A 26802-nucleotide genomic window follows, 5' to 3' on the forward strand; every position below is an offset into this window, starting at 1 on the left:
ATGTAATCCCTGTTGCCAAAACTGCTAAATGCTTCAATAAGTAGGAGGAGGGCATCAATGGAGCAAGACAGATGTAATGTCACTGGTTAACAATAGAAGTGTGAAGCAGCTGCCTTAATTATGAAGCTTATTAATTCATGGTGTTAAAAAAAACTTGGCAAGAGTGTTTACAAAATATCTAAACTTTCCAAACAGCATCATATCATTTAAAACTTAAAATATGTGTTTTCAATAAGGGATACTGAAATAATTATTTTGTCACAGTAATTAACATCTGCATTTAACATCTATAATTCTAAGTTAAAAGGCCACACATAATTTTAAAAGTAACTCTGCTTCTTAATTGACTTTAAAAGTATATACCCTTATACTTTAATGCTTCAAAATTTAATGCTTCAAAAATTTTTTACACTTGAAATTAAAAACACTGGATGAGGATAAACTATGTCTAGGAGAGGAAGTAAGGTATAGGGAAAGAGTTCTAAAGAGCTACTTTCTATAGAACCTGGAAAAACTTAACCTCATTAAATTTCAATTTCATTATCTGTAAGTTAACATTTATCACAAAGCACTGTTTGATGACTACAAATAATGTATATAAAATGCCTGGCATGTAGTAGGTGCTCAATAAAAGGCAATACTATTTTTTAATGGGTGTACTGGAAAGACAAAATTTAAATAAATGGTTTACTATTATAGAATAAGACTAGTGAAAAGAAATAGTCTCAGTACAATCTTTGGCCTTACACCTAGGATATTTAACTATCATTTAAAGATAATGACACCTAAAAATGTAAGCTTAGAAACATTTTAATTTCTTAGGAAGACAAGGAAGTGGAAACAGAAGTCTCAAAAGAGGTGTTATTAAGAAAAACAACAACAACAACAAAACAACATTAGTGGAAGTGTACTTGCCTCTTCAGTGTTGACTGAAACAAAGGCTTATATATAATGAAGTAATAACCAATAGGAATTAGTATCTGAAAGTTTAGCACACTGCCATGTTTAAAAAAAACAAAACTCCTCATTATATTCTGAGGAAAAAATATATTCCAAGTATCCAGTGGGCCAAGACAGAACTTCTAATTGAAAAAGTTACTGTGTTATTATTGATCTAAAGAGGGCTTCTGTTCATACAGTTCACGATTGTAATTTCAGTTACACGGATTCAAAGCCTTTGCCTTTCTAAACTGAAATGTCCTAATCACATATCTTCCATCATTTGAGTACTCACTTGGGCCCAAACTTGCTCCATTATGTTTTTGTGATGTGGGACCAGGAAAAAAATATATAACAAATATACAGCATAGGAATGATTAACATGAAGGAATATACTCTATCCTGTTCTGTTTTTAGAGACTCTTGGACGATGAGCAACATTTTGCTCATTCTTAGAGCATCACACTGACCTGATGACCTCAGTGAGTAGCAACACCCAAGTATTACCATGGTCCATAGTTTATGTGTTAATATTCTCTCTCTCTCTCTCTCTCTCTCTCTCTCTCTCTCTCTCTCTCTCACACACACACACACACACACACACACACACACACACGTTTGTCAGTAATGTTCTATCTCCTGCCCTTATAAAGAGCCTCACACATTCTAGGTACAAAATAAAAATTTTTTAAAGAATCAATATATGATCTGTGGATAGAAATATGACTGAGAGAATTTAATATCGACCAATGAGAGAGTAAGATGTTACGGATAAAATAAACAAATTATGCATACTTCATTTTATGCTTAAGATATTTGTTAAGACAATTTCATTTAGCTTGGCTCTTTAATATCTGAAAGAGTTCAGTTTTCATCTTTAAACTCAGAAATTTCCTGTTTCCTCCATTCTTTGGTCAAAAGGGTGAAACTGTCAATATAATACCATTCTGAAAAATACAGGTCTGACCCCAACCATTATATGGATAGAAGAAAAGAACAACAACAACAACAACAAAATAGAATTTAGACGACAGGGTATAAATGAACTTTATGGGTTTGTTTTGTTTTGTTTTAATATGAAATTTATTGTCAAATTGGTTTCCAGTTTTGTTTTGTTCTTTATCAAACCTGACAATCTTCTCCTATGAACACTGCAAGAGGGAAGTCTGTAGTGCCGAAAACACTATACGAGGCAGCAGGTCATGAAATGACCTGATTAAATGCTTTCTCTTTTACTTTTGAAAGAAAATACACTTTCTGGTAAATATTATTAAGGCAACAAAATTTATCTCAACTTAAAAAGAAATTCAAAAAAGTTGATAGTGATATACACAATGACTAGATAAAGAGTAGGAATTGCAATTCACTTAAGGAAAAACAACTATGGCTAACTGTGAGATTCTAAATACATATCTTCTCTAAAGGAAAAAAGGACTAAAACAGTTATCAGTTATCAGTCATGAATACATAAGATCAAGAAATCATCATTTGAAACTATGTTTGATGTTAAGTGAAGAGAAATAATAGATTTATGTATCTTTAAATGCCTGGTGAAAATGAATCAGTATCTTAACATTCTTTTTTCCTTCTATGGTTGGTTACCTTTTAGTGTTTTTTTTTTTTTTTTTTTTGTCGTCTGTGCCAAGAATAACCAATCACATTGCAACATATTTAGAAAATCTCAAGGAAAATCTTAATGAACACAATTTTTACATTACCATTAATACCAAAGGAAACAAAACAAAAATCAATACATTATGTAACCTACGATATAATGAGAAAACTTCATTCACTGACAAATTGATGAAGTATTAGAGTAAGTTCAAAGCAATACACAAGAGAATAGAAGCTTTTCAGTTATGATCACTGGACTACTAAAATTCTTTTTAACAATAATTAATAAATTAATTTTTAAAAGTTTAAAGATGACTTTAGAAACATCGATGGCTATCTTTGTAAAAGGAGATGCTGGTAGTGAATATCTAATACTGCTTTTTTCAAAAATATAATGTAACATTATTAAGTATTTTAATAACAAAAACAACGATAATGAAAATAGGCCTTTGAAACACTAACAACACTCATATTGCTTTTCTTTGCCCTGTTGTGTTTATCATCCTGTTCTCTATAGCTCCTGTCTGGCTGCTTTTTTCTCCTTGTTTCAAAACCACAAGGAGATTAATATGCATTTGGGGAGGTGAGAGTAAAGATAATGAGGCTATGTGAGTCATTTAGGAATCTTTAGTGTGGTAACAAAAAAACCCCCCCAAAAACCCACTTTTCAGTGAAAGAACGAATTCTAGAAACTACACTGTAATTACTTCAAATACAATCTTGCTTTAGTATTTAATGTTTCTTCGTTAGTTACACATATGCTCTCCAATGAATGGAGCGGAATACCTAGACAAGAAATTAACAAAACAGTGGTACCTGCAGATCTTGTCAATGTGAGTCCTACAGTTTTAATTCCTCAGTATCCTTATTCAAAAAGCAGTCTCACTGAGATACTACAAATTTAGATGCTATCTAGCACAGGCTGAGTTTGCTAGACTAAACACCACAGGATGAAGAGATTACATTACTGTTGCTGTGGAAATTATTAAGGGGTATACCAAGCAATATGTATACAAATATACTGTTGAGTTTGTCTTACATATATTTGCAGATGATTTGTTTTGTTTAGTTATCACAAGAGTTGATTTTATTTTAATGAAAATAAACCAGGAGATCAGGGTAACAGATTTAGGCAGTATAATAGTGGAAAGAAAGAAGCTGCTGAAATGGTGTGGACAGACCTCTTATTCTGATCAATGCCATTTCAGAGAAGACTGGAGAGGATAACAGTTTAATTCTTTTCTTACTAGGTATATTTTGGGGTCTCTTTTAGTGGGGTAGAGGGGGATACACAGTATAACAGGCATATGTTTTTCACAAACCTTTATAAACAATGTGCATCCAGTATTTTTTTTTTTTAATTAATTAATTTATTTTGAGAGAGAGTGAGAGGGAACAACTGGGAGAGGGGCAGACAGAGAGAATCCCAAACACGATCCAGGTTGAGTTTGCTGCAGGGCTTGATCTCTGGACCATGAGATTGTGACCTGAGCTGAAATCAAGAGTCGGAGGCTTCAATGACTGAGCCACCCAGGTGCCCCCAGTCTTTTTCTTCATGGATTAGAACAAATATTGTTATAATGTCTATACTACCAAAAGCAATCTACATATTTAATGCAGTCCCTATCAGAATGCCACCAGCATCTTTCACAGAGCTAGAACAAACAATCCTAAAGTATGTATGGAACCACAAGACCCTGAATGGCCAAAGCAATCTTGGAAAGGCAAAGCAAAGCTAGAAGCATCACAATTCTGGACCTTGAGCTATATTACAAAGTTGTGGTCACCAAGACAGCATGATGATAACACAAAAAACAGACACATAGATCGATGAAACAGAATAGAAAACCCAGAAATGGACCCACAACTCTATGGTCAACTAATATTCAACAAATTAGGAAACAATATCCAATGGGAAAAAGTCTCTTCAAAAAATGGTGTTGGGAAAACTGGACAGCAACATGCAGAAGAATGAAACTGGACCACTTTCTTACACCATACACAAAAACAAATTCAGAATGACTGAAAGACCTAAAGGTGTGACAGAAAACCAAAATTCTAGAGGAGAATATAGGCAGCAACCTCTTTGACCTCAGCTGCAGCAACTTTTTACTAGACATGTCTCCAGAGACCAGGTAAACAAAAGCAAAATGAACTATTGGGATTTCATCAAGATAAAAAGCTTCTGCAAATCAAAAGAAACAATCAACAGAACTAAAAGGCAGCCTATGGAATGGGAGAAGATATTTGCAAATGATATATCTGATAAAGGGTTACTGTGCAAAATGTGCATCCAGAGTTAACATGCACTCCCCACCTCAGTGTCTTCCATATCAGTGTGTGTGTATGTGTGTGTGTGTGACATGAGAAGCAGCATAGGAGAGTGGTTAAGAACCCACACTTGGTTGCTAGACTGCAAACTACTCACTTGCTGTGCAACCAATGGGATGTTATCAATCTCAAATTAGTGATTATTGTCAGGATTAAATGTGTTTATCAATGTAAAGTTCCTAGAGTGGTGCTTGGCACATGAAAAGTGCTCAAAGGTGTTAGCTGTTATTACATGTGTTCCCAAAGTAGACATGTACTTTTAAAATATTAGATTAGGGGGGCGCCTGGGTGGCGCAGTCGGTTAAGCGTCCGACTTCAGCCAGGTCACGATCTCGCGGTCCGTGAGTTCGAGCCCCGCGTCAGGCTCTGGGCTGATGGCTCAGAGCCTGGAGCCTGTTTCCGATTCTGTGTCTCCCTCTCTCTCTGCCCCTCCCCCATTCATGCTCTGTCTCTCTCTGTCCCAAAAATAAATAAAAAACGTTGAAAAAAAAATTAAAAAAAAAAATAAAATATTAGATTAGGTAAATACACCAAGGTAGGTAAATAGGAAAGGAAAATTATATTCTTAAATCTAACAGATACTAGTTTAAGATGCTTGCCCAAATTAATTAACCATTATTTTACTGTCTTCCACCCAGATAAATCCTATTTTTATGAGTCTCCAATTGGGAAATAATAAAAACCTCATTCTTAGGAATCTAAAAACAATTCTTATTTTTTTTTATTTTTCCTTCAGAAATGAATTTTTAATTTTATAAACTTTTTAAAGTTTGTGTATTTATTTATTTATTTAGAGAAGAGGGAAGGAGGGAGCAGAGGAGGGGCAGAGAGAAGGAGGGAGAGAGAATCCTACACAGGTTCCATGCTGTCAGTGCAGAGCCCAAAGAAGGGTGTGAACTCATGAACTGTGAGATCGTGACTTGCTCCAAGATCAAGAGTCAGATGCTCAACTGACTGAGCCACCTAGGTGTTCCTAAACTTTTTTTTTTTTTTTTGATAGCTGCCTTGTATACTTTAATTCTCTACTCTTTTCTATAGAGCAAACAACAGAAAACTGATGAATACAGGATCCATCCGTTTAGTAACAAATTATTTCCTGACTCACTACAATGTATGTGGCCTTATGCTGCACAAAAAATCCACACACTAGTTTCTCAAAGGAAAAACACTGAAAAATTGGAAACTGTGAATGGGATATTGAAGCCTATTGAGAATGACAAGCAATAGGAAGAAAAAAGCTAATAAGTGAACTATCTCAGAATCAGTGAATGTGTAAGAGAAGGACCTTAGAGACATTATACAGTCGAATGGTTCTTAATTCTTTAAAACAACACCAATGTACTGGAGGGGTAAGAAGACATATGGTATTCTTTTGTAACATATATCTTTTTTTTTAATGTTTATTTCTGAGAGAGAGAGAGAGAGAGAGAGAGAGAGAGAGAGAGAGAGAGAGAGAGAGAGAGAGAGACGCAAAGAGAGAGGGAGACACAGAATCAGAAGCAGACTCCAGGCTCTGAGCTGTCAGCACAGAGCCTGACATGGGGCTCAAACCCATGAACCGCAAGATCATGACCTGAGCTGAAGAAGGATGCTTAACTGACTGAGCCACCCAGGCACCCCAATTTTGTAACATATATCTTGACTAATGTGCTAACAAAGTTTTGTGGGAAATTATTATATTTAAATTCAACAAAGACAAAAATGCATATATAGTATGCCAAAAGGAAGATGGAGAAAATACTCCTAATAGTAACTAAGTTCAATATTAAATTTAGTTTCAGCTTCTTGGCCAAAAAGCAAAAATAAGCACAGTATAGTTTTTTTTTTTTTTTTACCATGTGATAAATCTAGTTGTATTTTTTTTTTTTTTTTTTTGTAAGGAAAAGGGGAAGGAGTTGAACAGCTTTTCTGACATTAATTCTCAGAGAACTTAATCATGTGTTTTTATGTAAAGAAACCTCAGAAATATCATGAAGTCAAGAAGAATGACTCAATAAGCAATAAGAAAAGCTTTCAATTATAATTCAAAGAAGTTATTATATTGAAGGACAGGGTGATCACCTGACTGCTAGCCTAGCATATACCTATCATCCTGACTTACATATTAACAGTGACTCATTCCATTTTTAGAAGTATCCAAGTTTGGAAAATAAATTACATGGGAAACTTGGTCCAAATATGTTGCTCTGTAGCGATCTTGTCTGGTAGAAGAAAAGACTTCATAAATGATTTCTACCGAATTTCTAGAGGCCCTGGATGGCAACCATTTAAGACCCAAATTAAAAGAGAATGTATGAAATAATATACGATACAATCTCTTTGTATTAAAAAGCAATGTAATAATGTCATGAAACTTACACTCAGAATTGAAAGCAATTCTTCAGTACCACATTCAGGTTTCAAACGCTCTTTGAACATTTTAACTGTTTGGTGCTTCAAATAGTAGTAAGAGGCAATGCGGCCATATGTCAGAGGTTCAATGCTCCGATTATCCTATTTCAAAAAGAAAGATAAAATGACAAATAAAAAGTACAATAGAAACACATACATTCATAAAACTAATAGTTCTTACTGCAGGTTGCTATTGCAACAATTTTGTTAAAATGTTTAGTTACCATGAGAAGCAAAAGCCCTACTGTTAAAAAGCTGGGCAATCTTTTCATTTAGAATGTATATGACTCAGTCATACCTCTCCAATTTCAATACAGTAGGAAAGTTCCAATTCAACCAGAGACTTCTCAACCAGACTGGACAGAAATTTATTCACAGAATCATGGCTCACATCACTCAAATTGTAGTAGCTAGGAAACAAGCAAGGTCATTAGCACTTCAATTTTCCCTCATTCTCTTCTTTTCAGAATTTCAAAGAACAATTACATGCACAGCAAATCAAAGAAGTAAAACAACCGCAACAGCCAGTTTCATCTTACAGGTCAAAATTCCCACACTAAGATTTGTTGACTCCGATGAACAATGGTAATAACTATGGAAGATAAGCAGATAAAATTCAGCATCGCATTAAACAAACACTAACTTTCTAGAAACAGAAGCTAATCATATATAAATATATAACTTCCTTTTATATATAAAAACCCATCCTCAGTAACTTTATAAAACTCAAAGCACTATTGATTTGAGTAGTAGATGAATTCTTTTAGGAAATTTAGTCATCGATTGTTCTTCAAATGCCTAATGACTACATGTCACCCTAAATATGGGGAAAGACATCATCAAGCTAACAAGAAAGCATTTGAACTAAGCTTCTATAGACAAAAGCCACACAGGTTCAGCTCTGTATATCTTCTAAGTAAAAGGCCTAAGGACATGCAATTCATCTGAGTGCTCTTCCCTCTAATTCCAAAGGTTCTTGGCAAATCCCTAAGATTACTAGGAATCTGTGCCTGGGAACAGATCCAAAGGGTGACAGAATGCCCCTACATCATAGCAGATCTCTAATTCTTGGTGGGTGAATCCTGCACCCCGGTCAGCATGGAGAGTTATATCTCCTCTCTCCATCCAAATCAAGTAACAGGAGTGTAAAGTGGCCTCAGAACAGGCTTCCATCTGTACAGACTGAAGCCCAGAACAAGGGTTGTACACCTGCACAGGACTAGAAAGGGGATATTCATAGTCTGGAAAGAAAGTGTTAACAATCTCAAATGGGAGAGGCCTGACGGAAACCACAAGTGATCAATATGGTGATTTTTTTTTCTTTCTTCAAAGGGAAAGATTTGAGGTCAGTATACTGCAAAAATTCATTCAAAAATACACAAAGCAGGACTTAAATGATGGCAGGATATACTTTCAGCAGAAAGAGAAGATTAAACAAAAAGCTAGGTACACCAATATGAGAGTCTCCACTAAGTAAGGATTAATAATAGACTCTTTATTTAGGAAACTCTGTAAATCATAATTACTTGCTGAAGATTTTAATTTTCACAAATGAGAAATAGTTACTTTCAATCTTAGTCTGCAGAGAAATTACTGCCTTTCCTGGAAAAGTTGATGTCATAGACCAAAATAAAGCAATATTTATCAATGAACAGGTAAGTATTGAAACCAGTGCTATTGTTAATTTAAACAAAATGTACAAAGCTTTTTTTAATGTTCAGTTACTCATTTTGAGAGAGACAGCAAGATCATGCTGTCTACATGAGTTTTTATGCAATTAAAATTACAGAAGGAAGGCTTTATGAAAACAGTATTACCATGAAAAACAAAAGTTAAAATACCATTTTTGCCTAAAAATTTCCTAGGCCATTTGAAAACGTAAGTCTCATATTCCCCTACAAATATTAACTAATGACAACTTTACCATTTTTATGCTTTAACAAATTTAGTACGTTTACAAATAGTATTTAAAATCATCTTTGAAAAAGACTTTCCTTCAAAAATTATAAATTCTTTTTAACAATATTTATTTTGGTCACTGTTTTATTTAGTTACAGGGTATATTTTGATGGGCTAATATCCTTTCTAATGTTTTCCTAAGTCTACTGGGAAATTTTTAAGACATTTGTAGCTTCTATCCAGATAAAGAACAGTCAGGGTAAACATTTCTTAAACATTTAAAATAAGTTGCAAAAAAGAAAAAAAAACCCTAAAATCATGTCTCTAAGACTACAACAAATTATTTGATGATCATATTATTAACAATCTTATTTGATAAAAATTAACACAATTTTTATTTTTATTAAAAAAAATTTTTTTTTTCAACATTTATTTATTTTTGGGACAGAGAGAGACAGAGCATGAACGGGGGAGGGGCAGAGAGAGGGAGACACAGAATCGGAAACAGGCTCCAGGCTCTGAGCCATCAGCCCAGAGCCCGACGCGGGGCTCGAACTCACGGACTGCGAGATCGTGACCTGGCTGAAGTCGGACGCCCAACCGACTGCGCCACCCAGGCGCCCCAAAATTAACACAATTTTTAGAATAACTTTAAAAACTTCCATTGATATTTTCTCTTAATATGGTTGTTCTTTTCTAATGTGCTCACCAACATCTCATATTGACTTGCCTAAGAAATGCAAAACTTCAACTTAAGTAATTGAACTGACATTTAATTTACTCAATATCAACACTTTTATCCTTATGATTTCTGAGGATAATCTGGAATTTAAAAAAAAATCCTAAATTTTTTTTTTCAGGTATTCTGGCATATGTAAATGATAACTTTTTAAAATTTATTTTTAGAAAGCGATAACTACTTAAAAAATAGAAAGTGCTGGTTAAAATACTACACTCAAGAGTAGGAAATTCTCAATCATTAAAAAGTTGTCTTTTGGGGTGCCCGGGTGGCTCAGTTGGTTAAAAGTCCAACTTTGGCCCAGGTCACCATCTCACGGTTCGTGGGTTTGAGCCCCGCAGTGGCTCTGTGCTGACAGCTCAGAGCCTGGAGCCTGCTTCGGACTATGTGTCTCCCTCTCTTTCTGCCCTTCCCCTGCTTGTGTTCTCTTTCTCAAAAATAAATAAACATTTAAAAAAAAATTTAAAAGTTGTCTTCTACACACCCAACACAAATACTAAAATGCATATTTTTGTTGTGATATAACTTTACTAATTAAACTATTATTCTTTGGTAACAATTGATCTAAGGTTACTTAAACCACTTAAAAATCCTTATAAAAGTAAGATTTGCTACATCTCAATTAGATATATAATTTAACAAGACACTGTAAAATGAACAAAATGTAAATGAAATTATTGTTTAGGTCACATAAAATTTTAGGAGATAATATATTCTGACACTTTCCTGGGAATAAAGAATGGAGTTTATATTTACATGATCTTCATTAGCATTATAGGGCCTTTGCTTCTATAGCATGAACTTTTTAGTCACTGGGTAATTTCTAGCCTAAATAATTATAAGTATTTAGTTTAAAACATTATATATCATTAATTTCAATAATCTCTTTACTAACTTGAAAATCAAGCAACAGCTAAGTTAAAGGTCTGTTTTCATGTTGCACTCTCCACAGTACAAAATTTATAATTTACTGGTTACTAAAACAGAAATATTACACAACTGTTTAATTATAGATAAAGGATACAATGTAGTTTCATGCTCTCTGCATTGGATCATGAAGTCATTATCTTCTCTCTGCCATAAACAGACAGCCTACCTTTTTGTCAGCATGCTATTTCATTTATTTCACAGAGAAACCCAGTTTCACAATAATTGACTTGTCAGAAGCTCTAATTTATGAGGCTGAGCTCTGTAAGATTTCTCTATATTGGACTCAACCTGCACACAAGCAGGGTTGAATATTTACAATGCTGTTAACAGGTGCTGAGTTGTTTAATGATTCTAATAGCCAGAAGCGTACTGAGAAAGCCAGCGGGATCACAATTACAGGCTGTTTGAACACAACAATTACTAGTCCCCTGGGAGGTGTGAAAGTCAAAGGCAGTTGGATACTGACAGCATCTAGCACATGGGCTAGACAAGCTAACTTCTAATAGCAGTCCATTGGGAAAAAGTCATAACAAACCTCTCCCTCTCATAAAAATTTACAAAGTTCATTAAATTTAAACAATCCCAAAGTAAAACAACTTAAAAAAATTAGCTTTAAGAGCTCTTGTCAAAGGACAAACAGGAATACCACACATGAAACCTCAAGTTCTGTTTTTCCAACCTCACGAAGGATAAAATTTTGCCAGTTGAGAATGAAAGAGATTTTATTGTAATCTAAAACATAGATAAAGTTACACCAAACAGTCTGGATTTAATGTGAATAGTGGCAGCCATTTCCTGTTTAGTTATTGTAAACCTGGCCAGAGATCTTGCTGGGAAATTTTTCATCAGTATTGAAATGCTGCTGCTATAACTGTCAGTACTGGGAAGTCATTTGTTACGGCACCATGTTTTTTTATGTTCAGATTATGCAGCAGTAATAATGACACAAATAATGAAAGTGGTTGCAGGGACAGCTGAAACTACCACAACATTTTTTGCCCCAGAAATATTTAAAAGCTTCCTCAGGGGAAAACAGAGAGTGAAATTGAACATACAAATTGAATCCAGAACTCAATTTGGAATATATTATATTTCATGATGCACCAGTACATGTGTTTATGTACATTTGAACTAACTAATGTAATTGTGTCTACGTATATATTTATATATGTAAATGTATCTTCATATGCATGTGCATGTGTTTGCATACATATGCATATCTCTCACACACACACACACACACACTATAAACATACAGAGAACAATCCAGGAACAGTGGCAGAATCTTTGTCAACATAAGTTCCACTTTTGGTGGTGGTGTGGTGGGGGTTCTTTATAGTTGTTATGATTAAATGAAGGGGGTTGGGGAATTGGGTCGTATTTATTATCTATGTATGACTGTATTTTGAAAGCACTCTTTGTCTTGTCTATTTTAAATAAACCTTATTATCTTCCTTTAACATACACATGCATATACATATACATATATATATATATATATATGCAGTCCTCTCCCACTAAACCAAAAGTAAAATCTCAATTTATGACAGTTAATATATTAAGATATATTAAAGCTACATATAATATAAGCCCTTCCTTTGAGACAATGATTTTAGCCTTCTTAAAACTTTTAACAGATTGGGGCACTTGGGTGGCTCAGTTGGTTGAGTGTCTGACTCCTGGTTTCAGCTCAGGTCATGATCTCAGTTTCGTGAGTATGAGCCCCATGTCAGGCTCTGCGCTGGCAGGAGGGAGCCTGCTTGGGATCCTCTCCTCCCCTCTCCTCCCCTCTCCTCCCCTCTCCTCCCCTCTCCTCCCCTCCCCTCCTCTCCCCTCCCCTCCCCTCCCCTCCCCTCCCCTCCCCTCCCCTCTCCTCTTCTCTCTCTCTCTCTCTCTCTCTCTCTCTCTCTCTCTCTCTCTCTCTCTCTCTCTCCATGCCTTTCCCCTACTTGCACTGTCTCTGTCTCTCTCAAAATAATAAACTTAAAAAAAAAAAACTTTTAACATCTAAAAATAAGTACGAAAAATTTACCAATTTCCAGAACTTTTGTGCCTTTCTTTGCTTCCAGATTACAGAAAAGGGGAGTTTAACACAGACAATAATAAAAAGATACAATCAAGGGCCAATCAGAAAGAAAATTGTAGAACCTCACTATAGCAGACTAAATAAAATACATGTCATTAAAATTGATTTAGGCACATGTTTCCATTTTTATCCAGATGTAAAGGTATAGATATTAAAATGGACAATTTTTTTTTTGGTATCAAATGAACAAAAGAGTTATACATCCAAAATTTGTGTAGTATGGTTTCTATAAAGAACACATTTTCCAGCGTAACACTGGAAAGAGAAGTGGAGAAGGGGTATGGATATTTGAGTTCTGGACCTGCTAACAAGCCTGGTAATGGAGATTGTAGCCCCTGGAGCCAGAGTGCCTGAATTCCAGCGCTGCCTCTGCCACTCAGGAGCTGTGTACTTAGGGACAAGTTGCTCAATCTCCCTGTGCTTCAGCTTCTTCATCTATAAAATGGGGATCATGACTAAATGAGTTAGGCTCTCAAAACAACGTCTCAAATACAGTAGATAATAAATAATAATAGTGTATACTTGTGTTTGTCACTATTAATTTTGATTTTTACTTTTATAAATTCCTTTCTCATATTTGTGTTTTATTAATGTTCATCTAGTTCCTAGAGATCGTAGAGGCTGCTTTTAGGTAACCAACTTGAACAATGGGAACCCGAGTAAGGTAGAAGGGCCCACATTGGCCTCAGCCTCCTGGCTGAATATAAACAGGCCCATTAGGCAACTCACCTCAGATTATCTTAAGCTATAGCTGACCAATGGGTTACTTACAGCAGGACACAGGTACCAAAAAAGGAAAATTCCATACATTTTCATACCTCACCTTCTCCCTTTAACTAGAGCCCCCTACCATTCATTGCCTCATGGCAGTCTCTCCCTTGCTGTCCTGCCTACTCTTTCCTTAATGGTGTGCTCAATAAACTTCTATCTCCGTTGTTCTGACTTGGGTGAATTATTTCACCACCCGGGCTTCCAGCTCCTACCCAATCAAGTTGACCCACATTTGGTGGCCCCCATATGATTGGGAGGCACCACATTTGAAAGCCCACGTGGGCAGCTTTTATGCCCTGCCCCCCACAGAGATGAATGCTTAGTTTGTTTTCAAGCATTCATGCTATATTGTAGATACTCTAAAGATATGAATATTCCTTGGTATTGTGCTTTGACTAAAATTCATTGACTTTGTTATATAATACTTTTATTTTTATATATCTCTAGTCTATAACTTTATTTTTTTTTTTAATTTTTTTTTCAACTTTTTTTTTTTTTTTTTTTTTGGGACAGAGAGAGACAGAGCATGAACGGGGGAGGGGCAGAGAGAGAGGGAGACACAGAATCGGAAACAGGCTCCGAGCCATCAGCCCAGAGGGGCTCGAACTCACGGACCGCGAGATCGTGACCTGGCTGAAGTCGGACGCTTAACCGACTGCGCCACCCAGGCGCCCCTCTAGTCTATAACTTTAAACAAACTTTTCACCTTTCACTAGAATAAGAGTAATTAAATCCCAAGCAGGTAGACTGTTTTTGCCATCCTTTTTCTTGTTTATTTCTAATATTATTGTATTATGCGCTGGGAATGTAGCCTTATGATCTGTTTTGAAATATACTGAGTTGTTCTTTGTGGTCTAGTACACAGTATATTTTTATAAATAAATTTTGATGAGTGTTTGTGAGTAGGCATATTCCTTTTGGGGGAAGAAATATAAATATAAATATAAATAATATAAATATAAATATAAATATAAATATAAATATAAATATAAATATAAATATAATTTATATTAGTGTGATTTTCAAGAGAGATGTGTTAGTCTCTCAGCATGATTATAATTTAGTTAACATCTTGAACTTCTATCAGTTTTTGCTTTCTCTATTTTGATGCTATGTTTTTAGTTACCTAAAATTTTGTAAACTATTATAACTATTTAGTGATTGTGCTTGTTATCAATATGAACCATTCTTCTTTGTCCTTCTTTGACTTGAATTTCATTTTGCCTGATTTTAATTCTACAACTGTTGCTTTCTCTTTGTTATTGTCCTTCATATCTTCTTTCCATCCTCAACTTTCAACTTTCTATATCATTTTGATTTCATGTTTCCTATAAATCATGTTTAGTTGGATTTAAAATAATTGAATCTGAGAATTTCTTTCAACAGGTAAGTTTAAATTATTTTTAACACTTATAATTGATTGGACTTATGATATGAATAGATCCTGTCAGTTCTCTCTACTCAAAACCCCACAATGGTTCTTACATCATCAATAATGAAATTCAAAGTCCTTACCACGGTCTCTAAGGTCTCACATGGCTGGTATTGCTACCAACCCCCTACATCCCTTAGTTATATGAATTCTTTGTATATATTTTGGACATTAAACCCTTTTCAGATATATGATTTGCAAACATTTTCTCCTCTTTGGTAGGTTGCCTTTTCATTTTGCTGATGATTTCCTTTGCTATGTAGAAGCATTTTAGTTTGATGTAGTCTTACACGTTTATTTTATTGCCTTTGCTTTTGGTGTTCAATCCAAAAAATCATCACCAAGACCATTGTCAAGGCTATGTCATCTAGTGGTTTTATAGTTTCAGGTCTTCCCTTCGAGTCTTTCAACAATTTTGAGTTGATTTTTGTGCATGGTGAAATATATGGGTTCAGTTTCATTTTGCATGTGAATATCCAGCATTCCCAGTATCATTTATTAAAGAGATTATTCTTTCTCCATCACATACTCTTAGCTCCTTTGTAGTAAATTAATTGACCATATTATTGGGCTCTGTGTTCTGTATCACTGATCTGTGTGTCTGTTTTTATACCAATGTCATACTGTTTTGATTACTACAGCTTTGTAATATAGTTTGAAATAAAAAAATGTGATGCCTTCAGCTTTGTTCTTTCTCAAGTTTGCTTTTGGTATTGGAGGTCTTTTGTGGTTTCATGTAAATTTTAGGATTGCTTGTTATATTTTAGTGAAAAATATCATAAGCCTTCAAAAAAATTATTGCTGTACCAGTTTTGGACTGATTAATTCACACAGCAACAGCTTGGGCACAGGTTTCTACTTCAGCATAATAATGATAGCTTTAGTCTTAACCTAGCCAGGTATCTCAAAATATGTTCAGGTGACTACTAAAAGAACTAGCAACTTTGATATGGATAGTCAAGAGTGTATAAACCACCACCTCCTGAAAATTAATTTAAGTGCATTTATCAATACATGCATCAACTTTTAAGACTGTTAGATCTTTTAAGACTGTTAGATGGCTATAAGGGCTAGAGAGCATACTGCAGACAGGGAGAAGAGTGACAACAAAAGTATGAAAGTGAGAGGAACTTCTTACCTAGAGGTGGTATGGATTAATGTCTCCTTTCATGGTGTTGGTGGTGTAGGAGGGGATACCCAGCTCTTCTTGGGGGCATCAAAGGGGCAGGAAAAACAGCTGCCACAACAATCAAGTGCCCTAAGCCAATATGTCAAGATGATACATCTTTTGACTCCCAGTCCCAGAATTTCCCTCTAGCAAAGATGGCTGTCAGGTAAAGTAGGTCAGGCACTGTGAACTATGGAATACTCACTATTTACATGGACTATAATCATATGAGCAGGAGATATCCTAACTGTCAATACCTAAGAAGTCCCTGGGCTCAGAGGCTCAATATAATTTCTTTAAGTTATAACCAAAGTATATTCCCTCAAGATTTCATCTTTGCCCACTGTGCTAACCTCTCCCAAGCTTCTTGTTCTGTCCCTAATTAATACTGTTTATTATGGTTGCATGTGGATTTTTCTTACCACATTAATTATTACATAGAAGGTAGTTTGTAATGAGAGCAACAAGGAATGATGCCTATTCCAGTTTCCTCTAGGTAGGTCCTCTATTCTCACTGCTATCTCACTCATCCCTCTAAAAAGTAGAGTGGAGTCACAAAACTTATGTTGTTAAGTTCTACCTTTCTGACAAAGTAGTTCTGGGATCCAGAGCAAGTCACTTCAAGTTTCCAAAGTCCCCTTCTTTAATATCAAGCAAGAAGGTAGGACCAGAGTGCATATAAAGTGCATCCCAGTATACCCTTCTACAATTCTAATCCTGTGATCTAATGGCTACCGTAAAGCTGCAGTGCTTTACGAGGTAGCGACTACCTCGTTAATCTCGCAATCATGTCCCAAATGATATTTTGTATCTAATCCAGAGTCCCTAACAGTTGAGGAAACAGAAAAATGCCACCATATTCTCAAACTCCTATCTGTGTGAGTGGAAATGGCTGAAACAAAAAACAAATTTCTCAAGGTACCAACAGGTAAGATTTAGTAATAATATTTCATCATGATCTCTCTGTTCAAGACCCTACAATGCTTTGATATTTCCTCTTATTCGTATCAGGAATGTCCCCATCTTTGGCCCTCCTTCCATTCCTTCTGCAACTGTTAAGGTCTTATTCACAGCTTAAACAGCTCCCTAACTGGTCTTCCTGCTCTGATTGTCTCTTCATTTCAGCCCATTCCCTACCATAGTTTCATAAGTATTGAAAAAAACAAAAAAAACTGAACCTAATTTGGGGATGTTAAACTGTGTTTAACAGTTCACCACAGGTGGGGTGCCTGAGTGGCTCAGTTGGTTAAGTGTCTGACTTTGGCTCAGGTCATGATCTCAATGGTTCATGAGTTTGAGCCCTGCATTGGGCTCTGTGCTGACAGCTCAGAGCCCAGAGCCTGCTTCAGATTCTGTGTCTCCCGCTCTCTCTGCCCCTCCCCCATTCATGCTCTATTTCTATCTCTCAAAAATAAATAAACATAAAAAAAAAACAAAAACCCTCACCACAGCCAATAGGCTAAATGCAAACACCTTATTATGACATACAGGCCATTTACTCTGGTGCTTGGCCCACTTTCTGGTCAAGACAATCTTTTGGTCTCCATATTCTTTAGCTCTGGCTACATCAAACTTCTTGGCACTCTACAAATGCCGTTTCAGCCATGAGAGCCTATACCCATATAGTATTTTTGTGCCTCTGACCTTTTCTATTCCCATTTCAGATTCAAAATTTGGTTGAAGTATCATCTCTGTGAATTTTTTGCTCTCATGGGCTTAAATACAATTCTATTATAGAACTTATGATTTACATTGAAATCATTTATATGTCTTTCCCCCACATTTAAAGATCTGCCCGGGCACCTGGAGTAGCTCAGTCTAGGTGTCTAACTCTTGATTTTGCCTCAGGTCATGATCTCACAGTTGTGAAATTGAGCCCAGTGTTGGGGCTCTGCGCCGGACATGGAGCCTGCTTGGGATTCTCTCTCTTCCTCTGCCCCTCCCCCTGTTGTGTTCTCTCTCAAAAAAAAAAAAGATTAGCTGTTGAAGATGGAGGATAATGTACACTAATTTTTATCCTCAATCTCTATTATAACATTTGACAAATAAGTGCTGAATGAAGATCTAACCTATACTGTCTGAAAGTAAAAGACATTCCACAACAACCCCCCACTTTTATTTCCTCTTGCAGAGTTCTTATCAATCATTACAAATGCCTTACAAATTCTTCCTTCTACAACTGCATAAGCCTCATTCTTCTCTGAATTCCAATTGCACCTAAGTCAGTAACTACCATCTAGCTTAATCATTTAATCATTTCTTAATGATTTCAGATGTCCTGTCTCCCTAACTACAGAGCAAACTCCTCAAGGATATCTTAATTAAAAGCAGCTAAGTAATAAGTGCATACAATTATTCATTTTCAAATATATTATAATATATTGTGATCATACTAGAGACATCATGTGATTCTCTGGGCAAATTCGTATATCTAGAATGTCCAAAGCTCTGACTTTTTTGTTATGTACTAAAATTTAGGGATTGTTACTTTCAAAAATAATTTTCTTTTGGCGCGAACCAGAAAGATAAATAGTTGCCCTACACTTACCTGGGGTTCATGATAAGACGTCGGAAAAAGTAAGTCCAAGTGATATAATCCATTGCATCTTGCTTAGATGTAATTGTACCACCAGCAATCTCTGCATTTAAATGGTCAGAGAGCACTCCTAATAAGCTATACAGTGAACAAGATATGGGAAACATACATGAAGGTTAGGTTAAATGAAACACACTTTATCTCACATAGCAGACTGACGGAAGGGAGCTAGTAACTTTTAGGAAAGCTAAGAGCCAAGAGGAGAAAGGTAGAGTGGGCAACAGCAGATGTAACTTGGAGAGTAGGGAAGAATGTACTTATGGGGTATGGGTGTAAGTATGAAATAATACTGAGGCAGATGAAAGGAGAGTTGGCAAGATAGGGGTGATAGTTATGAGTAATGATATTCCTTTCATTTACTCAGTGAGTGTTAAGTTCCTCGTCATATGAAACACAATTGTACTGGTGTTATAGAGTATACTAACATGATCAGATGTGTTGAAAGACTGGCATAACATAATGTTCATTTTAGTTTCTTATGTAAAATACTAAAAAAGGGAAGCAGTGTCCAACAACAGAAAAGGCTAAATAAATTATGATACATGGGACAATATGCAGGTATTAAAAATAGTTTTTGCAAAGGATGTTTTAAGGACATGAGAAATGGCAATAAATTGAAAGATTAAAAAAATGAGTTTCTATATTACTCTCAATTCATCAGCGGCAGAGTATAAATCTGTATACTCAATTGAGAGGGCAACTTGCCAATATCTATTTGAATAATCACTGTGACCCAGCAATTTCACTTTTCATTATTACCTGCTAGAGAAACATTTACAGACAAGGATGGGAAAGCAAATTACTTCGCTGCAATATTATATGTAAGAAGAAATAGGAAACTCTTGAAAGGCCCATTAATAGAGAAGTTAGCATAAAAACTATGAAATACTCTGTGATAGGTAAGTATTAATAATAGTTATATCGAAGTACAAAATTAAAATTTTTAGTTAATGATTACTGAATGTACATACAGAAAATTACATAAATCATACATGTACTCAAGTAATTTTCATAATGTGAACACACCTGTGTAACCAACACCAAGATCAAGCATCACCATTTCCCCAGAAGCCCTCCTTTTGTGCTGTTTAGTCACTACCCTGGCTCAAAGGATATTATGACTCTTATTCTGATCCTTACCTTATTGCAGTGGCTTGGGCTTCAAGCACAATGCTTACTGGACGTGGTGAGAAAAATACTCTTGTATCATTCCCTATCTCAAAGGGAAAGCTTTCAATATTTCATTATTGACTATGATGCTTGCAGTAAATTGACTATCAGATTAAGGACATTTCTTTATATTACTGTTTGCTAAGAGCTTTTATTATGAATGGGGGTGGAATTTTTTCAAATGCTTTTTTTTTTTTTTACATCTATGAAATAATCATATGATTTTTCTCATTTTTTTCCTGCTAATGTGGTAAATGATAGTAATTTATTTTCAAATAATAAGTCAACTTCACATTTATAAAATAATTTACACAAAATTAAATTTACTGATGTTGTTTAGACATCTATATTTATGAGAGGCACAGGTTTGTTAACATTCTTTTTTGGTAAATTTCTTATCAGGTTTTGGTATCAAGGTTATTCTGATCTTACAAAATAAGTTGGCAAGTAGTCTTATCTTTTCTAGTATTAGGAAGAGTTCATGTAAGATTGATGTTATTTTGTCCTTAATGTTATGAAGAATTCACTAGTAAAGCATCTGAGTCAGAAGGTTTCTTTGTGGAAAGATTTTAAGTGTCAGATTCAATCACTTTGATAGAATAAGAGACTAGATTTTCTATTTCTTTTTGTGTCAGTTTCATAAGTTTTTAAATGAATTTTATCATTTTATCTAAATTTTTATTTGCATAATGTTTCATAATATTTTTAAATGCCTGTAATATCTTTTCATTACTAATATTATTCTGTTCATTCTTTCTCTTGCTCTCTTTTTTGATCAGAGTTAAAGGTTTATCAATTTCATTCTTCTTTTCAAAGAAACAACTTTTGGCTTTGTTGATTTTTTTCTAATGTATATTTGGTTTCAGTTCTTTGATTCTTGCTCTTATCTTCTTTCTTTGAGTTTAATTTGTTAATTTTTTCCCAAATTTTTGGATGGATGTTTTGGTCATTATTCATGCTTTCTTCTAAAAAATATATATCTTATTATATATATTTTTATATAATATATATTATATACAGAGTCATAAATTTTCTCTTATCACAATGTTAACCGTATCCACGTTTTTGTATTTTCTAAATAAAAAAAAATGAACATTAGCACTTAGCATAAAAATTCCAATAACTCTTTACACTATCAGTGAGAAACATGTGTTGTCCTTTGCAGTTAGAATACAGTATATTTAAAAAGACTGATAAAAGAGAACTAGTAATAAATGTTGCAAGTAAAAAATACATAAACCTGAGGGAGAAAGGCTATTTTCAGTTGAGAAAATGAGAGAAGCCTTTATCAAAGGGGTAGTTACTGTGCTACAAAGAATTATGTGATAATTCTGAAATAAGCTAATAGTCCAAATTATTCATTACAAGTCCCTCTATTTTGGATATTTCTTTATCACCTAGAGAAGAAAAACACACATCAAACGAGAACTTTATTATTAAACGCTTACTATGTGATAGACCCTGCTACAAGCACTAACATTCGATCATTACAACTAACCTCTGAGATAGCCAGTGTTGCTAGCATCTCCATTTTACAGATAGGCGCATCAAGGCACTGAGGAATCAAATGACTTGCTAGATCAAGGAGGTAAGTAGTGGAGCTCAGATATGAACCCAGGTTGTCCGGCTCTAGAATCAATGTGATTCATTGAAGCAGTACTAACACTGCTTCTTTTAAAAGTTTTTTTTAAAAATGAAATTGTAATTGAATTCTATCTTACAGTGATAATTGTATTCAGTTTCATTTCAAATAATTCCATTGAACTAGAATTTTTGTTGATTTTTATAAATATCATGACACAAATATTAATTGCTATGACATGAATCCATTTAAATTAATTTACAGCAAAATTTACCTTGACTCTACTGGGAAAGGTTCATAAAGAAATTTTTTGTAAAAGTCTTTCTTTATGTCATGAACCAGAATTACAGCTTTGCCTTGGTCGTCAAACTGAGGCCTTCCAGCACGCCCCATCATCTGGAGTACATCTATAAAGAAGAGAACAAGAGGTATTCAATAATGTGGCAGCTAGCACAAGGTATATTTAGTGATTATAGCATGTTTCGACAACACGACAAAATAACGAAGGATACAGAATATTTTAAGAGTGTGCATATTATCTCTGAAGCCTGTTGAGTTCTATAATAATAAAATAATTAATGCATTAAGACAGAAAATTGGATCACCAAAAAGGGACTCTTTTACTATTTGTATAAGTAAGAAAGATAAAAGTTTCCTTTAGCTAAATACTTTAAAATGCTGTTTAAGAGTTATTACTTTTTTAATTAAACAAGAAAAAGCAAAACATATATGGGTAAATCTCTTCAGCAGATTCATTTGATTATTTTTCCCCATGAATGGACCCCCTGGGTGCATTTAGGCCTCACCCTCTTCCCACTTACGGTACAAATATTCTTTTTTTTTTATAGTGCAGGAATCTCTGAGGTAAGAAATGATTTAGAAATAATATAGTTTTTACATGTAATCATTGAGTGGAAATACACACAGATATTTCGCTCTTCAGAATTCAGTGACAATGCTTTTATCAAGTTTTAAAATATGCACGAATCACAAATCGCAGCATGCAGAAATCATAGCAACAAGCCTTTTGATTCTAGAAGCCCCATAGAAGTATTTCTAGTGAAACAGATTTAAAATTAAACAGTATAATGTTTAACTGTAATTTATTAACTCATAATAGCTACTAATCAGTAATTGTTATCTATTTGTGAATTTGGAACCATTAGTTATGCTTTTGATGCTTATTAACACTTTAGGTAAGTAAATGAAACAGCTCAATACTTTGAATAGCATTTGCATCTCACTGGAAATAAAACTTTACAATCTTACTCAACATATGTTCAAATGTGGTCAATTCTCTACAATTCAATTCATGCAAATTCAGATTATTAAGGTTAAAATAGAAGCTTAATGTATCTGTAAATTAAAAAAAAATTACCTGTAATGGGAAAATCCACATAGCGCCTTGTTTTTCCATCATAATATTCTGTTCCCTTAATAATTACTAAGTGAGCTGGAAAGTTTACACCCCAGGCTAATGTACTTGTAGCAATAAGAACCTAGAAAATAAAATATGTTTAACTAAAACATAATGTGTAAGTTATATTTAAATGTCTGTTTATGAAAAATAAAATACCTGAACTTTACAGTTTACAAATAGCTCCTCTACTGTTTTTCGGTCCCTCTCATGTAATCCAGCATGATGCATTCCTATTCCGAAAGCAAGTGTCAGCTTCAGGTTGGAATCTCTTAGCGTTCCAATGATGTTCTCCATCTGCGAATAAGAGCACAATTATGAGGTATAGGTTCATTAGCTTTACAATTTCCATACTAAGATTATATTTGACCAATTTTGTGTTTTGATTCTTATACTATATAAACAAAAATACAGGCCTCATCTACAGTTACAAGTGAAGTTAATTAAAAAGAAAATCTAGTTATTGAGAATGTATATCCTAAATGAGTTAAAATTTAAATGTTATTCATCTTCTCCTCATGCATCAAGGAAAACAAAATCTGTGGATAAATGCAATATCCCCTTAATGAGTAACAACTATTAAAAAGGATGTAATGTTAACTAGAATATTTCAGGATCTTGTTCATCTCTTATAAGAGAAAAACCTTCCATCTTTTTGGCTCAGTACTAAAAATTTAGAAAATATGGACAAAAAAATTAATGGAGAAAAATCAGTCATAATCCCACCAAACAGACAGGAACCATTCAAATTTAGCCTTTCTCACTGAACTTAATGACCCAGGGCAAGTCATATAACCTTTGTGAGCCTCAGCTTCCTTATTTAAAAAATCATACTGGTGGGGCACCTGGGTGGCTCAGTTGGTTGGGTGTCCGACTTTGGCTGAGGTCATGATCTCACAGTTTGTGAGTTCAAGCCCCATGTCGGGCTCGATGCTGACAGCTCAGAGCCTGAAGCTGCTTCAGATTCTGTGTCTCCCTCTCTCTCTCTGCTCCTCCCCTGTTCACGCTCTGTCTCTCTCACTCTCTCAAAAATAAACAAACATTTAAAAAAATTAAAAAAAAATCAAACTGGTATATTTTTGTCTACTTCTCATTTCTTTAATCAACAGTACAGTTAAATACTTTTTATATTTACTAGCATTTTTTGGTAAACTATCTTTTCATTTTTTAAGTGGATATGACAGCTTTTTTTCTTAGTGGTTTGTAATGGCTCTTTATGTATTAGAGCTATTATTAAGCTATTTATGAAGTAAAGTTATTTCATTTCCAGCCACGGTTTAGCTAAGTTTTCATACGTCTAAAGAGTTTCTGAAACTTATATCTTATATAATTTCTGAATATTCTATCACTTTCCATTCCACATGGAAAATACTTAACGCAACACAGATTTTATGGCAACAGAAGCAAATCTTATCTTCTTATGAAACTTATTCTCTGAAAGGAACTAAACAGAAAACTCAATCTCTTTTTGCCTAATGATAGACCTTTATACTGGTCCTTAAAGCAGAGGATGACACAATATGCAGTGTGGTGAACTTCTTTTGGGACAACTCCATGAAGGGAGTAATGTAGAGATCAAGTGGTTTGAGAATGTATGAGCAATTAAAAGAATGACATATTTTACTGTATCTGTAGCTTCACTATCACATTTTCACAGTGAACAACAGTGGAGGATAAACTTGGAAATGGGTATATGTATGATTTTTATATGCCTGAAGACTGAGATAGTACAAATAACCAACACTGTCTTCAGACCTCATTTCTGTTTTTTTTTTTTTTCCCTTCTACTATTAATCACTTCTAACATACACAAGTATACATGCAACACATTCACTCTCCTGGATGTGAATAAACCAATAAGCAGCTCACAAAATCTCTATCTAGAGAAACTTCAGCTGGTTGCTACAGTTTAGTGGAGACATTCATACATGAAGCATGTCAACATCCTTCATTCTTGCTCATCTTATTTTCAATGGTCAGAAAAAATTTTCCAAGCTTTTTTATGTGGGAATAAATTGTTTTACACTAATAATTCAAAAAACAGGAAGATGAAGTTTGTCTTTATAATAGATCTTAATGTATAAAAGGCACTGCATAGACACAAAGTAACAGTTTAATGACATACACATCATGTTATTTATCAACTTTCCTGAACTGAATGCAATACATAAAGAGTTCATTCTGTTTCATAAACACAGTATGGTCACCTGATATTCTTGAATATTTACTTCATAAACTGTTAAGCAAGAATATGGAAATGTATTAACATTAATTAATGTTAACATTAATATCCACTTTCCCTTTCAAATTAGCAAAGGATAAGGAAGATGACTACAAATGCATGCTATAAAGAAAGGTGCTTGTCTTGTCTCATAAATTATTTGTTAGCCATTCTCAAGTGACAGCCTATTATCCATTTTTTTTGTTCAATAGTTCACTGCATAAATATCTTCAATTTACATTATCAAGAATTAATTCACTGATATTCTTGCTCTGACAATTAATTTCAGGGATTATTTTTTCAATTTCATAACTTAGTAACAGTATAATTTTATAACTTGTATAATTAATAGTGTTCCATGGCAATGCCAATCATACCCCCCAAAATATACCATGTACCTCAGGAAAGCTAAAGAATCCTATGGCAGGAGGTTTGGTGAGGCATTAATATCCTGTCCTTTCACATCAGGGAAGTTCTCATTCCCCCTGCCCCCACTTTCACATAAATCAATGCATTAAAAAGAACTATTTGCCTATCTGAACTGGCAAAGACCTAAAATCCTCATGAGGAAAATTACAAAAAACAACTTCATTTATTACATAGTTACTGTGGATGAATTCTGAATTATTTGAACATCATAAAAAAAGGAAAATTTATAGTAACGTTACTTAATCATTATGCGTAAGATACTACCCAGGACAGCCTGTTTAAATTTGAAAATATAAATTGTTGATTAAATTATACCATTGAAATGTTTCATCTTGCTCACAATATAATACAAACAAAATTTTTGAGAAACTTAGGATAATGAAAGCTTAAAACATGGTAATACATATTATTTGTTGAGTACTTATATGTCAGGCAATGTGCTTGACACTTTACAAAGATTATCACATTTAATCCTTTACATAAAGTAATAATAGCTCTAATGTAACACTCAATTCATTTGCACAATCCTGTGTATTTCAAGTTAAAGACCCAGTGATCTTGAATACTACAGAGTAGACTCTCTCAACACTGATTCCATGGGAGAATTAAACCCCACAAAAAATATTTGAGTTGCCATCTTTTTAATTTTTCCAAAGATAGATAGTATCATTCTAGATGGTTAGGAGAAAAGTTCACTTATTACAAGCAATGGATGTCTTAAGCCATTAAGGTTTAATTAAGAAAGGCTGCTACAGAACTTTAAAAATAATCATGATAATAAAACACTGATAGGGGAAGTTTTAATTCCACAGTTCATTTCTATTCAACCAGCATTTGTTGTAATGTATAGGCATCTTTCCAACAGTCTTTGAAATATGTCTGACTACCTGACAGTTAAACCAAAAAAAACAATTCAATATTATAAATAAAAGAAAAATGGATCGATCTATATCCTCTAAGTAGTGGTCTTTTTTTTTTTTTTTTTTTTAGGGTGATGGGGGAGGAGGCACATATGTAAACTGTTGAACCAATTACTTTAACTTAATAGAATTTTTTTTTTATATTTTAAATTTATTATACTCAAAAA

General features: G+C 34.3%; 1 protein-coding gene across 3 annotated transcripts in view; it reads right to left on the bottom strand.

Annotated features, from left to right (window-relative positions):
- The window catches only part of ASCC3 (activating signal cointegrator 1 complex subunit 3), a 359136-nt gene that overhangs the window by 78326 nt on the left and 254008 nt on the right, over positions 1 to 26802 (bottom strand). For all 3 annotated transcript variants that reach the window (XM_058734818.1, XM_058734819.1, XM_058734817.1), the window contains exons 31-36: positions 23225 to 23362; positions 23027 to 23147; positions 21923 to 22055; positions 18849 to 18974; positions 7574 to 7685; positions 7243 to 7377 (exon numbers count right to left, since the gene is read on the bottom strand). In XM_058734818.1, coding sequence (XP_058590801.1) covers positions 7243 to 7377; positions 7574 to 7685; positions 18849 to 18974; positions 21923 to 22055; positions 23027 to 23147; positions 23225 to 23362 — 765 coding nt within the window. The remainder of the gene's footprint in view (positions 1 to 7242; positions 7378 to 7573; positions 7686 to 18848; positions 18975 to 21922; positions 22056 to 23026; positions 23148 to 23224; positions 23363 to 26802) is intronic.

The sequence above is a fragment of the Neofelis nebulosa genome, chromosome 6 (genome assembly GCF_028018385.1).
Source record: "Neofelis nebulosa isolate mNeoNeb1 chromosome 6, mNeoNeb1.pri, whole genome shotgun sequence".
Lineage (NCBI taxonomy): Eukaryota > Metazoa > Chordata > Mammalia > Carnivora > Felidae > Neofelis > Neofelis nebulosa.